At 40.9% G+C, this 15,201-nt stretch overlaps 1 protein-coding gene across 1 annotated transcript in view; it reads left to right on the top strand.

Moving 5' to 3' along the window:
• LOC128661646 (ethanolaminephosphotransferase 1-like) overlaps positions 1 to 15,201 on the top strand; it is a 189,672-nt gene that overhangs the window by 31,295 nt on the left and 143,176 nt on the right. The window contains exon 3 of the mRNA XM_053715877.1: positions 4,706 to 4,814. Within this exon, the coding sequence (XP_053571852.1) occupies positions 4,706 to 4,814 (109 nt within the window). The remainder of the gene's footprint in view (positions 1 to 4,705; positions 4,815 to 15,201) is intronic.

The raw sequence follows: 15,201 nt of genomic DNA, 5'->3' as shown, positions 1-15,201 counted from the left end.
ATATTTCAGTATTCATGGCTTTGTGCCAGTAAGGGTAGACTATATGGGACAGAGGTGTCAGGGACATACTTCACCCTGCACTCCTGCTTCATAAATTCTTTTTCAGATATATATATATATACACACAACACAAAGAAAGTTTAGCACTCTCTTTCAAGCACACAGCTAGATTAAAAGCAAAATGGAAGAGTTAGCATTTGGCCAAACGGTGATAGGCCCAGGACCACGTCAAGGCCTCTCCCTCCCTAGATCCCTAACCAACAGCCACACAATGCCTTCAACCAAACGCACTGAGATACAAACAAGGGTTACATAGACACTTTGTAATTTCCCTAGACACATAAAAAACACGGAAATGGACTGCACACTCAAACCGGACTGGGTACACATCCCACGACCCTTCAAAACTCACCAGCACTTGCAGACAGCTGCACAGACAGTTAGCTCCAGACAAGCCTGGGCACACCGTGTTTTAAATATAAATATATATATATACCCACTCACTGGCCACTTTATTAGGTACACCTTGCTAGTACTGGGTTGGACCCCCTTTTGCCTTCTGGAAGTAGCCATCAGAAGATGGGTACACTGTAGTCATAAAGGGATGGACATGGTCAGCAACAATACTTAGGTAGGCCATGGCGTTTAAACGATGTTCAATTGGTACTAAGGTGCCCAAAGTTTGCCAAGAAAATATCCCCCACACCATTACACCACCACCACCACCAGCCTGAATCATTGATACAAGGCAGGATGGATCCATACTTTCATGTTGTTTACGCCAAATTCTGACCCTACCATCTGAATGTCACAGCTGAAACCGAGACTTATCAGACCAGGAAATGTTTTACCAATCTTCTTTTGTCCAATTTTGGTGAGCCTGTGTGAATTGTAGCCTCAGTTTCCTGTTCTTAGTTGTCAGGACTGGCACCCGGTCTGCATCAAGGTTTGACGTGTTGTGCATTTAGAGATGGTATTCAGCATACCTTGGTTGTAACGAGTGGTTATTTGAGTTATTGTTGCCTTTCTATCATCTTGAACCAGTCTGCCCATTCACCTCCGACCTCTGACATCAACAAGGCATTTTCGTCCACATAACTGCCGCTCACTGGATATTTTCTCTTTTTTGGACCATTCTCTGTAAACTCTAGAGATGGTTGTGCGTTAAAATCCCAGTAGATCAGCAGTTTTTAAAATACTCAGACCAGTCCATCTGGCACCAACAAGCTTAAATCCCCTTTCTTCCCCATTCTGATGCTCGGTTTGAACTTCAGCAAGTCGTCTTCACCACGTCTAGATGCCTAAATGTATTGAGTTGCTGCCATGTGATTGACTGATTAGCAATTTGTGTTACCAAGCAATTGAACAGGTTTACCTAATAAAATGGCCGGTAAGTGTATATACATATATATATATATATATATATATATATATATATATATACTGTATATATACTATGCAAAGGTTTTAGACAGGTGTGAGAAAATGCTGTGATGCAAGAATGCTTTAAAAAAAAAAAAATAGAAATGATCAATTAACAAAATGCAAAGTGAGTGAACAGAAGAAAAATCTAAATTAAATCTAAATTAAATCAATATTTGGTGTGACCCGCCTTTGCCTTTAAGACAGCATTAGTTCTTCTATGTTCCCTATTTAACGTGATGGGACTCACTTTATCTCCTAACATATAAATTAAATAGAAGGAGCATATAGTTTTATTTATTTATTTTACATTTTGTTAATTTGATCTGTTGCATTTTACCGTTATAAAGCAAAAGAAACAAAATGAAATTATCTTCTATTTAGTTCACAGTTAAATTATAAGTTGGGATGTGCACTGTCATCTGAACTTACACAAACCAACATAAATTAACAAATATGTCAGTAGCTGAACTACTCAACAGAGGGTCCTAGTGCAAACATTTTTTTGGCCAACCCAAAGGTGACTCAGATGCAAGCAATGTTAATAACATACATGCTGCTCTTTATAATGATTTTGAGGATGGATAGATGGATAGATAGATAGATAGATAGATAGATGGAGCACTAACCTGCACTAATAAAAGACTCCCCTGCATTAGGATTATACAGATTCTGCACACACCTATGTATCGACTGGCTGTTCTGGGCCCCCCAGCTAGGGTTGCCCCCTAAGCCATGTTTTCCTGGACACTTATGAGTTACACCTGCTGCAGGGTATGCAGGGAGGAACATGAATAGTGCTGTCCAGGATCAATATCTGTGTGCTGCCCAGGGCTCCAATTCATGTTCCCCCCTGCACACCCTGCAGCATGTGTAACTCATAAGTGTCCAGGAAAACATGGCTGAGGTGGCAACCCTACCCCCAGCACTTGGGCCCTGGTGTCACTGCACCTGCTGCACCAATGTTAGCTGCGCCTCTGATATACATATATTATACAGCCTAAAGCTGCTAGCAGACATGCAAAATATAAATGAGTAGGAGGACCCTGCACAGAAAGTGTTAACTCGTTTAACATTAATGAAATACCTTATTGTTTGCTGCTGCTAAAAGGTGCTGGGGGTGGAAATATATGTAATATGGAAGTCATGGTGCAGAGTTTTAAATCACTGGAAAGGTGTATCCCCCTACCTGTGCAGACAGTCTGACCATACAGATACATTTATATTATGGAGTTGATGATGCAGAGTAAAGTCAAATTTAAACTTTCATGACTCAGATAGAACATACAATTTTAATCAACTTTCCAATTGACTTTGTTTTGTTCTTTTGGAACTCTTTGTTGAAAAGCATTCTTAGGTATGCTAAGGAGTAGCAATGCACTACTAGTAGCTAGCTGCTGATTGGTGACTGCACATATATGCCTCTTATCACTGTCTCACACTATGTGTTCAGATAGGTCTCCGTAGTGCATTGCTGCACCTTCAACAAAAAATACCAAGAGAATGAAGCAATTGGACTTTTTAAAAAAAAATGTATGCTCTATATCATGAAATTAAAATGTTGGGTTTGGGTTTTGTGCCCCTTTAAGATTACTAGTACATCCTTCTTCCTGTGCAGAGGGTTAGATCATACTCCCAGTTGCCTTCCCCAGTGTGTACCAGGGGCTGAAACATAAAATGCACCCTCCTACTTGTGCAGATAGTCTGACCATACATATAAATATATAATATTCAGGTAATGGTACAGTCTATCCCCATACCTGTATAAAGGTTAAGACCATGCTCCCAGTTGACTTTCCCAGTGTTTACAATGGGCTCATCGCCTTACCTGTATCAGATCATACTCACAGCTGGTTTCTCTAGTGTGCAACATGGGCTCATACACTCAGTGCACCTTCTACCTGTGCAGAGGGCCTGACCACACTGCAAGCTGCCTTCCCCAGTATTTTGTCCAGTAGCTCATACACACAGTGCTTCCCCCTACCAGTGAAGAGAGTAAGACCACACTCACAGCTGCCTTCCCCAGTAGCTCATACACACAGTGCTTCCCCCTACCAGTGAAGACAGTAAGACCACACTCACAGCTGCCTTCCCCAGTAGCTCATACACACAGTGCTTCCCCCTACCAGTGAAGAGAGTAAGACCACACTCACAGCTGCCTTCCACAGTAGCTCATACAAACAGTGCTTCCCCCTACCAGTGAAGACAGTAAGACCACACTCACAGCTGCCTTCCCCAGTGTGTACCCATGGTTCATACACAAGTATACCATACCTGTGCAAAGAGTCATACTTTACTCTCAGCTGCTTTTTTCCCAGTGTGTGCCAGGGGTTTATAAAAACACTGCATGGTGGAGGGGGCAGGACCTCATACAAAAGCTTTCTGCCTTTTCATGAAGCTCACTCCCCACCACTGTAGACTGCATCCTGAGAATTATAGATCAGAATTCCAGTGGTACAATCCTGAGAGTGATATAGTAAACTACAACTTCAATCATGCTATATAGCTCCCAGTAAGCTGTGCTTCTTCCTGCTGCAGACACCCATGAATGCAACATATATTTATTTACTCTTTATCTACTGTTGAATGGAAAAATATCTTGCTATTTTGCTCTATGAATTAGTTTGAATGTATGAAAGAAAACTAAAACTCTGACATATTCTTGCATGTTGTTTAAAAGTCATATCTTTTTTTAATTGAGAAATTAATGTACAGCAAATTTTAGCTTAAAGGGACAGTCTACTACAGAATTTTTAATGATTAAAAAGCTAAATAATCCCTTTTATTACCCATTCCCCAGTTTTGCATAATCAACACTGTTATATTAATACACATTTTACCTCTGTGATAACCTTGTATCTAAACCTCTGCAGACTGCTCCCTTATTTCAGTTATTTTGACAGACTTGCATGTTAGCCAATCAGTGCTGACTGATAAATAACTCCACAGGCGTGAGCACAATGTCATCTGTATGGCACACATGAACTAGTGCTGTCTATCTGTGAAATACTGTTAAAATGTACCGAGATAAGAGGCGTCCTTCAAGGGCTTAGAAATTATCATATGAGCCTACCTAGGTTTAGTTTTAAATGAGGAATACCAAGAGAACAAAGCAAATTTGATGATAAAATTAAATTGGAAAGTTGTTTAGAAGTGCATGCCCTATCTGAATCATGAACGTTTAATTTTGATTAGATTGTCCCTTTAACAAAAATTCAGTTTAATTAAAAAAAAAATTCATACAGAAGAAAATAACATCTTTTTCTATTATTTTTTTTTCTAGATAGTTCCTCTTTGGATTGCTCCAAATTTGTTAACTTTGTCTGGATTTTTGATAATTTTAGCAAATTATTTTCTACTATCTTTCTATGACTGGAAATATACTGCATCAGGTAAGAACTCGATCTAGATCAGATATAGGATGTCCAAAGTTTTGCTTTTGCGCTTCCTCTTTCACTAGAGTGCATATGTTATTGAACTCATGGTCACGAATGCTCGTTCCCAATTACAAGTTCAATAATATATGAACACGTTTTGGCTTAGAGTGCATGGAGGCTTTTTGACGATTGTGCAATCTTGTTTAATGGTCTTTTATAAAGATACTAAGCAGCAAGGAAGCAGGGTTGAGATTTACAGTCTAAAAGAAGTGCAAGTGTTTTGCATAGAACCTCGTATCCACCATTTTGTGTATAGTTTACTTTAAAATGGATACAGACCTTTAAGAAACAAGAGAAATAAATATAGTTTACAAGAATCCTAGTAGAAGTTGTCAAATGGCAAAAAACAGTGCACAGTGTGCCCATCCAGCTAACCTAATAGATGACTCATTTAACACAAGTTGCAAAGGGAGCGACAAAAAAGAGTGCTAACTCCTCTTATTAATAAGAGTAGAAACTAGTAGTGTGAATTAAAAATTAGGGTAAATTGAATATTTCTATTCACAATTTCACTTTATTTAAACAGAATCAAGACACACAAATTAAAAACACTTAAACTCTGCTGCCATCCGATAAACGGTGGTGAATATAGACTACTGAGAGATGGATTACCAACAGTAATACTCCTGGTTAACTATAGTTACGCTAGAGTGAAGATAAGATTGATGCACGGGTGATGTAAATAAATACATCAAATCCCAATCCAGTGTGTATACTAAGCATCTAGGGAAACATTCATACAGGATCCCTGTTGTAATCTCAACTAAACTCCTTCTATAGCGGGAGTTGTATTAACAATGATCTTGCCTTATACTAAAGGAACAATGCATAACCTTAATAGGATAACCGGAGTGAACAATCATATATACAAAAGCATAAATCAACCACACGTTAACTTATTATACTGGCAAGTAGAGTAAGCTGGTTAAAATGCGAGAGGCGATGCTCTCAATGACCGGACTATAGTTAACCAGGAGTATTACTGTTGGTAATCCATCTCTCAGTAGTCTATATTCACCACCGATTATTGGATGGCAGCAGAGTTTAAGTGTTTTTAATTTGTATGTCTTGATTCTGTTTAAATAAAGTGAAATTGTGAATAGAAATATTCAATTTACTCTAATTTTTAATTCACACTACTAGTTACTATTCTTATTAATAAGAGGAGTTAGCACTCTTTTTTGTTGCTCCCTTTACAACTCATGTTAAATAAGTCTTCTCAGTGCAAATACCCTCCTATAAGTGCAAAAAGTGATTGTCAATAATATTTGCACCTATAGTATACAAGAAACTATTCTACTATTATTAACCCTTATAATTTAACCTTATAGATGAATTTAGATGGGTTAGCAGTGGTGCGGATGGAAACATTTTGCAATAGTTAACGCTGAAAGTTGTGATTATGCGATCTCCTGTAAAAACATAATTTTCATAATTTATTTCATAATGAAATACAAAATGATACAATTTGTAGATGTTGGTGTCCTGAAGTAAGTTTTCCTGCAGATGCCCTTTGTTGTACATATTATCATGTAGTCATATGTAAATATGTACCCTATTGACTGTATACAGCCTCACCAATAGGGATAAATGGAGCTTTAATTAATCAATGTCATGTATGTTAACCAACCTCTAGAATCTCTCTAGTGGCCATTTCAGAGTGTTTAACTTACTTGCTATGTATAAGATTGTTTGGAAATAGACGCAAAAAAAAGTCTTACAGATGCCCGAAAATCCCATCCATGGACTAATCAAGTGCCTTGAGGTACAGAATTCAATAAGCAAAAACTGGGCTCAAAAAGTGAGTTGAAACGTATTGTGATCGCCCAAGAGTTTTCGGCTCTATAAGGTAGATCTGGCTTTTTGTTGAGCGGTCCATTTATGAGTTTGAAAATCAACCAAAATTGTGCTAATGTGATTACACTGAATTGAAAAGTAGCTTTTTTGGGGCCAACGCACGGCAGTAAACGCAGCTCCTAATAGATTGAGACTGGAATAATTTTTAAGTGTCCAGACTCCCCCCACCTCTTGTCTAGTTTGTCAGAGCCAATCTGAGTTTGTTTCTAGAGTAGACAAGGATTATCACTGTTACTTATTTCAATAAAACTTACATTGTTTTGCTTTATGATATCTTATCACCTCTGCTGTGGAAAATTGGGGACAGATGTGTAGCATGGTTAGGCTTAAGAAATTACGGGAAAAGAAGGCAAAAGGAATAATGAAATAGTGTTATAATTTTTTTTACTTTGCACAATAAAGCATTTTATCTTATGATACAAAAGCATTCCATGTTAAAGAGACATCAAAGTCAAAATATGTCAGGGCTGTGCAGATGTTTTTTTTAGCAAATAGTTCGGTACCTCTTATACAGCCCAGTTGCAGATGTCAGAGAGTACTTAGCTGTTGATTGGTGCATATACAAAAGTCTGATCGACTGGCAAGCAAGCACCTATTTAGGTTTAGCCACAATCACATGTACAACTGCCTATAATAGAATTACAAAAAGCCTTTACCAATACAATTTATAGTGCAAATGTAGCTAATTAACATTATCATTAAAGGGACAGTCTACACCAGAATTTTTATTGTTTGAAAAGATAGATAATCCCTTTATTAACCATTCCCTAGTTTTGCATAACCAACACAGTTATATAAATACACTTTTTGTTAGGAATTATCCCGGGGCAATATTGGAAGATGAGTCTTGGAGGAAAACAGTGACCTTCTCAGACGTCTGGGAAACAATTACCAAAATAACACACACAGGCAGGTTATCATTAGCAAATGTTCCATTTATTGTGGGACCCAAAAGCACAATATATAGACGTGGATACACGTGGGCATTTCTGGTGCGTAGCATCATCTTATTGGCCAAGCATAACACAGTAATATATTTCCTAATGGCCTTATTGGCATGCAGCATAACATATATGAAAAAAAGAACAGACATGAAGAAGAGAAAAAAAATGTATATTCTGCAGCTTACAGGAAATAATATAGGTGGGTGCTGCTCTGTAACAGTTGTGGTTTTGGCTTACAAAAAGTCCCTAGGTTTGTTGGCTTTAAAAACAAGTACCTTATTTCCTGTTCAGACAGATCAGCAACTGAAATTTGCAAACTGCTATTACAAGTGTCTCAGAAAAAATGATATTACGAATGGAGTGCAGAAAAAATACATCAGTGCATAACATTATAGATAATGTAAAATAAGTACATAGGTAAAGTGTGCAACACAAATAAGTGATGTTCCCTGACAATTCCCCTCTTTAGTCATAACAATGACTACTACTGGACTAACGTCTGGAGTGGAATGGGACATTTTTGTATGTGGTATTAGCAGGATGGTATCGACGATGTTGTGGATTTCGATTAGGTTGGTGTGGTAGAACCTGTAGGTATTGTGCACACTGGGAGATAGGGGTTTGGGGTGGCAGGCGTGTATGTTTAGCAATGCAGAAAACAACTATCTTAAAACAACAATAACAGAATAGTATAAACAAAGCAATGAAAACAATAAAGGTACCAATATTTTTTAGCCATTCTAGGAAGCCTAAGCCAGTGAAGAATTTATCCCAGGGGTTATCAATGCCTGAGTTTTTCTTTAATTCAATGGATAATTCTTCCAATTTCTTAATAGCAAGCGTTACTTTTCCAGTGGGACCTGTATTATCTGGTATGAATGTACAGCATGACCCACCAGTTTGATCATCAATTACTTTACACACCCCTCCTTTCTCTGCTAAAAGCATGTCTAAGGCCATGCGGTTTTGGAATGTCATGTAAGAGGTTGGGCCGAGTTGCTCAGCAATGCCTTTAAGGGCATCTCTGGTATAATTAACAAAACGTTGTTGATTATAAAATATATAGTTTATCCAGTCTACATTTTTATTGGCAGTTATGATGGGGAAGATGGATTCAAATCCAGCTTTAACCTGGTCACGGGCCTTAAATTCATTTGGGACCCCCCTTGGGACCCCTATAGCGTCTATGTATACATGGGGGTCAAAACTACCTGGGATAGCCTTAGTCTGTCTCCGTGTACGATGAGAGGAGGTGTGGTTAGGCTGACCATATTGCCGCTTTAAGAAGGAACACATATGAAAAATACATATGTGAGGGTTCTTATACAAAACCATTTCTTTAAACAGCCCTGAAAACAGCCCTAACATATGTATTTTTCATATGTGTCCCTTTTTAAAGCGGCAATATGGTCAGCCTAGGTGTGGTGAGTGTGTATGTGTATGTCATCTACACCTAAAATGTGGAGAGGCATGATAACTTTTGCTAGAGCACATTCCCCAGACCATTGTCCCTCTAGCCTAATGCGGATTTTCATATCCCCGCAAATCCAATATATGTCACTGTGGATATAGATGTTACAGAAGGGACTGTGTGACCAACTTCACCCCTCTTTGGACTGGCAGTCGAGAATGCTACAGGTGTTACAGAAGGGACTTTGTGAACACTTCACCCCTCTTTAGGCACAACTGTTTTCTGAGACGTCCTGGACTGGTGGTACAGATGTTTCAGAAGGGACTAGACAGCCAGCTTCACCCCTCTTTGGACAGAGCTTTACCCTAGATGCGTGGATCCAGATGGGCTCCTGGGCTGTGAGGATGGCAGTACGAGTGATGGCCACAACTTCGGTAGGTGGACCGTATGGGAAGCCTCCCTTCTTTGCTTTATTCAGCTGTCTGATGCACACTGTGTCTCCGACCTTGAAGCTGTGGGTTGGTTCCTGTGAGGGAAGAGGAAAACGAGAGGCCACATCACCATAGTTGCCATTCAAAACAGAGATTAATTCATGTACATATCGTTCCCTGATTAAATCTAAATCACCAGTGACTATGTGTGGGTTCCTGACCCAGGTAGTGGGGAACGGTCTACCCATTAAAATCTCAAAAGGAGACAGCTGAGTGGATTTGCTTGGGGACATCCGTACCTCAGCTAAGACTGCAGGTAAATGATCCTGCCATTTGACCCAATTCCCTCCCGTGGCCTTAAGGAGTTTTTCCTTAATGGTCCGGTTCATCCTTTCTACCACCCCTGAGCTCTGGGGGTGATATGGTATGTGAAACTTCCATTTTATCTGTAAGTGAGTTACCAATTCCTGCAATACCTTACTAACAAAAGCTGGGCCATTGTCTGAGTTAATCTGCAGGGGGCAACCAAATCTGGGAATGACATCAGTGCAAAGGTGTTTCACTACTGTTTTTGCGTCTTCCCTAGTGGTAGGAAAGGCCTCAGGCCAGCGAGAAAATTGGTCAACTATGACCAGCAGGTAAAATTGTTTGGTTCCTGTTTTAGGTATGTGTGTGAAATCTATCTGCAGGTGGGTGAAAGGTGCGGATGGTGGTGTTAGGTGTTCATGTTTTGCAGGTTTATTGTTGTGTTTGGTTTGCAGACAAGTGATGCAACGGTTAATGTAAGATTGTACATGTAACTGTAGATTTTGTATGCAGAAGTAAGGTTTGATTAACTGTAAAGTGTTGTGGATGCTCAGGTGACTGACACCGTGGGCTTGTGAAATAAAAATGGGTGCACTAGTTTCAGGGATACCAATGATTGTCCCATCTTTCCCCTCTTTCGAATAAAACCCCTGAGGGTTTAATTCGAGCTTCTGAGAGACCCAGTATTTGATATCAGTGACAGTGGCAAACTGCTGTAGTGACGATGTGAGCACATCGTCGACCAGAGAGGGTGCCACAAGTATGGGATAAACACTGTCTTGAAATGGAGAGATCTTAGCTGCTTGTTTGGCTACTGTGTCAGCTAATGCATTACCCCTAGCAATAGGATTGTTAAGGTTAGTATGTGCTCGGCAGTGTATGACAGCTATTTCTTTTGGGAGCAGGATGGCTTGTAAGAGTTCTGTGATAAGTGTGGTGTGACTGATGCTTTTACTGTCGGCAGACTTGAAACCTCTTTGTTTCCAAATCATGCGAAAATCATGTACCACTCCAAAGGCATATCTGGAGTCGGTATAGATATTTACAGAGGCATCAGCAAAAAGTTCACAGGCTCGAGTGAGAGCTATTAATTCAGCTGCCTGAGCAGAATTATGCATGACACAGGAAGATTCAATAACAATGTCGGGAAGCTGGACCACTGCATATCCTGCAAGGTACGTGTGGTCATCTGGGCGGCGACATGAGCCATCCACAAAGACGTCAGGGACCCCCGGAATAGTGTGGAGTGAATGAGTGCAATGCAGTCGTGAAGGGGGAGGTCAGATTGTGGTACGTCAGAGGATAACAAGGCCTTGAGAATAGACGCAGGGCCTGAGTTAGTTGCACAGTACTTAATGGTTAACTCAGAAGTACTGGTAAGCAGTATTTCATAACCACTAAGTCTCTGGGCAGTCATGTGTTGTGTTTGCAGATTGTTAAGGAGGTGCAAAACCTGATGGGAGGTATGTAAAACAAGTGAATGTCCCAGTGTGATAGGTTCGCACATCTCAACGGCCATGGCACACGCTGCGAGGGATCGCAGGCATGAAGGCATACCCTGCACAGGGATGGGCAGCTTTTTAGATAAAAAGGCTACAGGACGGAAAGAGTTACTACCATGCTCTTGGGCACAGACAGCCGCCATGGTTTTACAATTTTCCCTTGCGTACAAATGAAAAGGCTTTGTGTAGTCAGGGAGGCTGAGGGCAGGGGAAGTGGTGATGGACCTGGCAAGTTCATTGTATGCATGGGTCAGAGTCTCTGTCCAGTGAATTGTGGGTGGAGAGTCACTGTGGCAAACGGTGCGGAGGATTGAGTCGTAGTGGGAGCAGTCTGGTATCCACTGTCGACAATAGTTTATTATCCCAAGAAAGGTCAGCATTTCTTTGGGAGTGGCAGGCTTTGGCAGTTTAGAGAGGGCTTTTACTCTTTTTGCACTGAGTTCTCGTTTGCCTTTGGACAGGACAAAGCCTAAGTACTCAACTTGTGGCTGACAGTTTTGCAGTTTCTGTTTAGACACCTTGAGCCCTTCATGGGCGAGGAACAACAAAAGGTCCACTAGGTCCTTTTCCCCTGCCTCGCATGAAGTACTACACAATAACAGGTCATCAACATATTGCAAAAGGACGGAACCACAGGGGCTGGTCCAGCTCTTGAGCATGGTATTGAGGACTAGGCCGAATGCGGCCGGGCTGTCCGTAAATCCTTGGGGCATTTTTTTGCCAGGTCATCTGAAGCCCTCTGTACGTGAAACTGAACAACTGTTGAGTGTCCACATCAACGGGTACAGAGAAGAAAGCATTAGCCAAATCAATGGTAGAAAAAATTTCTGCATTGTGTGGAATGGCCGTAAGTAGTGCGGTCACATCCGGGACTAAGGGAGGGAGAGGTATAATTAATTTATTCACGGCCCTTAGGTCTTGAATAAAACGATAACCGCCCGCCGGCTTAGGCAAGGGGTTAATGGGTGTGTTATACGGGGAGATGGTATGTTTCAGAATACCTTTCTCCAGAAATACCTTAATCATGGGGCCTATGCCCTCCAGCTTGTCGTCACTAATAGGGTATTGTTTAATGAAAACTGGGGAGCAGTCTTCACGCAACGTTGCCCTATATGGGGTGCAGTCTATGGTCCCCGTATCATATGGTCCTGTTGACCATAAGGTAGGGGGAACGCTGTCAAAGAGAGTGTCAAAATCTGTGGTTGAAGGCAGATTACGGACATGGTCAGTAACCTGATGTATCTGATTGCTTAACATGGCCGTCTCCGACGACAGTGATTCCTCGGGCGATTCGCCTGATTCACTGAGGTCAAAGTCGACCGTCATGCCACCGTTCCGTGATATTGTCATCATTATTCCCAGTTTACCCATCAAGTCTCGACCAAGGAGACTAAAGGGGCAACCCCGGATAATGTGGAACGAGTGGGACAAAGTTTTGGGAGAGTCGGGTATTTGAACTGTGAGGAGTGGAGTGCGGAAGGTAGGAATTGGCACACCTGTGATTCCCACAGAGGGATTAGACTCTCGCAAGGGTCCATCGTATAATTCGCCCAAGATAGTGGAGCAAGTAGCTCCCGTATCTACGAGGAATTGTAATTCGGAGCCCTCTATGTTAAGAGTAACGAAGGGCTCACGATTATAATATGATGTAACCTTGGGTAAGAGTAGGGTGCCTCCCTCCGGGCAGCCCTATGGCCATTGTATTCTGTGTTGTGGTGGTCGGTTGTCATGTCTAGGTGGTGAGTGTGAGTGTGATCGGTGGTTGTCCCTGGGATAAAAGTTATCCCTGCCCTTACGGGGCGGATGGGGACATTCATTTTTCCAGTGTCCTGTTTCCCCACAATTAAAACACATGTTGCGTCTGTGGTCCTGATTAATTCTACCCCCCCTTTGCCTATGGCGTGGAAGTGTGTTATCATTAACCTGAACATATGCACCCTTAACACTTTTATCAAAACATCCTGCAGCATGACGGGACTCAATAGCTGATAATAATTCCTTTGAGGTCATTTTGGGCCAATCAGGTATGAGTTGTTTTAACAAAAGACTGTCTGTTGGTGTCATACACCCTAACTTAGTCTGATTCTTTAATACAGCCATTCCATCCCCGGAGGATAAGCCTCCTTCCTCTGCCCAACATTTAAAAAATCTTTTAGCAAAGTCTAAAATTGCCTCGTCAGGTTTCTGCTTGCATGCTAAAACTGCACTCATAGATTGCTGTGTCTTACTACAGCGTTTTATTTCAGTTTCTAATTCTGTCCACATGATTGCCCTAGTCACTGGGTTTGCTAAACCATATGAAGTGACTGAGGTGCTTGTGTCATTTGTGTGTATTGTAGGAACTTTAGTCCAATCCCATTCATCATTTTCGTGATAATTATACAATTTATCAATTATCATTTTAATGTCAGTTTGTGTATACATGGCTCCCTGTAAATATCGTTTAAGGTGAAGGATACAGGCAGCAGGTTGTCTTAAAGGGTCGGGGCAGTCCCTGGTAATATCACTTAATTCACCTGCCGTGAGGGGTTTGATAATCATTTGGTCCCCAGCAATTAAATATGGCATAGTACTTATGGCACTGGTGCCAGAGATGCAGCGGGGGTCTGCCCAATTTGCATCTTCATGTTTTTGAATAGGTTGTGGTACCCAAGGCATTAATTGTTGTTTGGTCTCATTGCGGACAGAGACGTCCGGAGACTCGGGAGTGTGAATTCCATGGACTGGCAAAGTTACATTCGGACGTGGGCGGTAGTCGGAGTCACTATATCTCCTTGGGCGAGTACTAACACGGCCACTAGATGTAACTACAAAATTTGGTGCTTCTCTTGCAGGCTCAATTCTATGAGGCTCCTGGACACTTAAGTCATCAGGTGCCTCAGCCCCCTGTACATCTCCATGAAGTGGAAGGGGTGGACGTGTTCTGGTTGTATTGTAAGCCACAATTAAATCATCGTCATTATAATTAGTAACACTTGGATATATTCCCGCATATGGCGGTGGCGCAGCCATAGGGGCAGTGGCTATTGTATCTGGGACATTTTTCGCATAGACTATTGGAGGAGGACGTAAAATAATTCTAGAAAGTTTAGATTTATCTATTTTACTGTGTCTATTATTACCACTGGATTTATATCTGTCACAATATTTTAACCAATACTCAGCAGCTTGTCTCATGTATTGCATGTCCCAATCGGGATCTCCTGTATACAAATCAAATGCTTTTTCATTTCCCAAACACAAACCTCTTAACATGTCTTTATGAAATTTACAATTACAACCACTCCTAGGAAATGCATTTCTTGGATCTATATACTCTGTATAGCCACTGACGTCATCTACGAATGGGATGACCATTGCCCACCCTACATCCTCCTGTCTAGCCACAAATTGTTTACATGTTTCTCAGTTTGGCTTTGTTTACTTTGACCGGTCCCCATGACCCCTGACCAGTAATAGCCTTACACACACACACAATTAAAGGGATTTAGCGTCTAATGGAGGCAAGTTCTGACTAATCCGTCACTAACAACAGCTGTTTCATACACTGTTACATGTAGTCTTCAAAACTGCTAGCCAGGACGGAGTATCTTAGTACTTAAAGTCAGTTGTTGTCTCCACTAACTCATGCAATAGTAGACACAAGATGAACCTTATGTCCTTATAATAAAATAGCAGCAATGAAATATACAATGAAAATACAATAAGAAATGTTGAGCGATAGTGAACACAGGACACGAATATTAAAATACAAACAGTATACAATATGAGTAGTACAGAACATATAAGACAAATAATTTCATGATACATATGACTCAAATAACAGAACAATTACAATATGAAGCAAAAGTGCACATTCTATACAGGTGTCACCGTGCTATCGTTTATCCG

The sequence above is a fragment of the Bombina bombina genome, chromosome 5 (genome assembly GCF_027579735.1).
Source record: "Bombina bombina isolate aBomBom1 chromosome 5, aBomBom1.pri, whole genome shotgun sequence".
NCBI classification, from domain to species: Eukaryota; Metazoa; Chordata; class Amphibia; order Anura; family Bombinatoridae; genus Bombina; species Bombina bombina.
The sequence above is the reverse complement of the archived record's forward strand: the minus strand, read 5'-3'. Positions and strand labels throughout refer to the sequence as shown.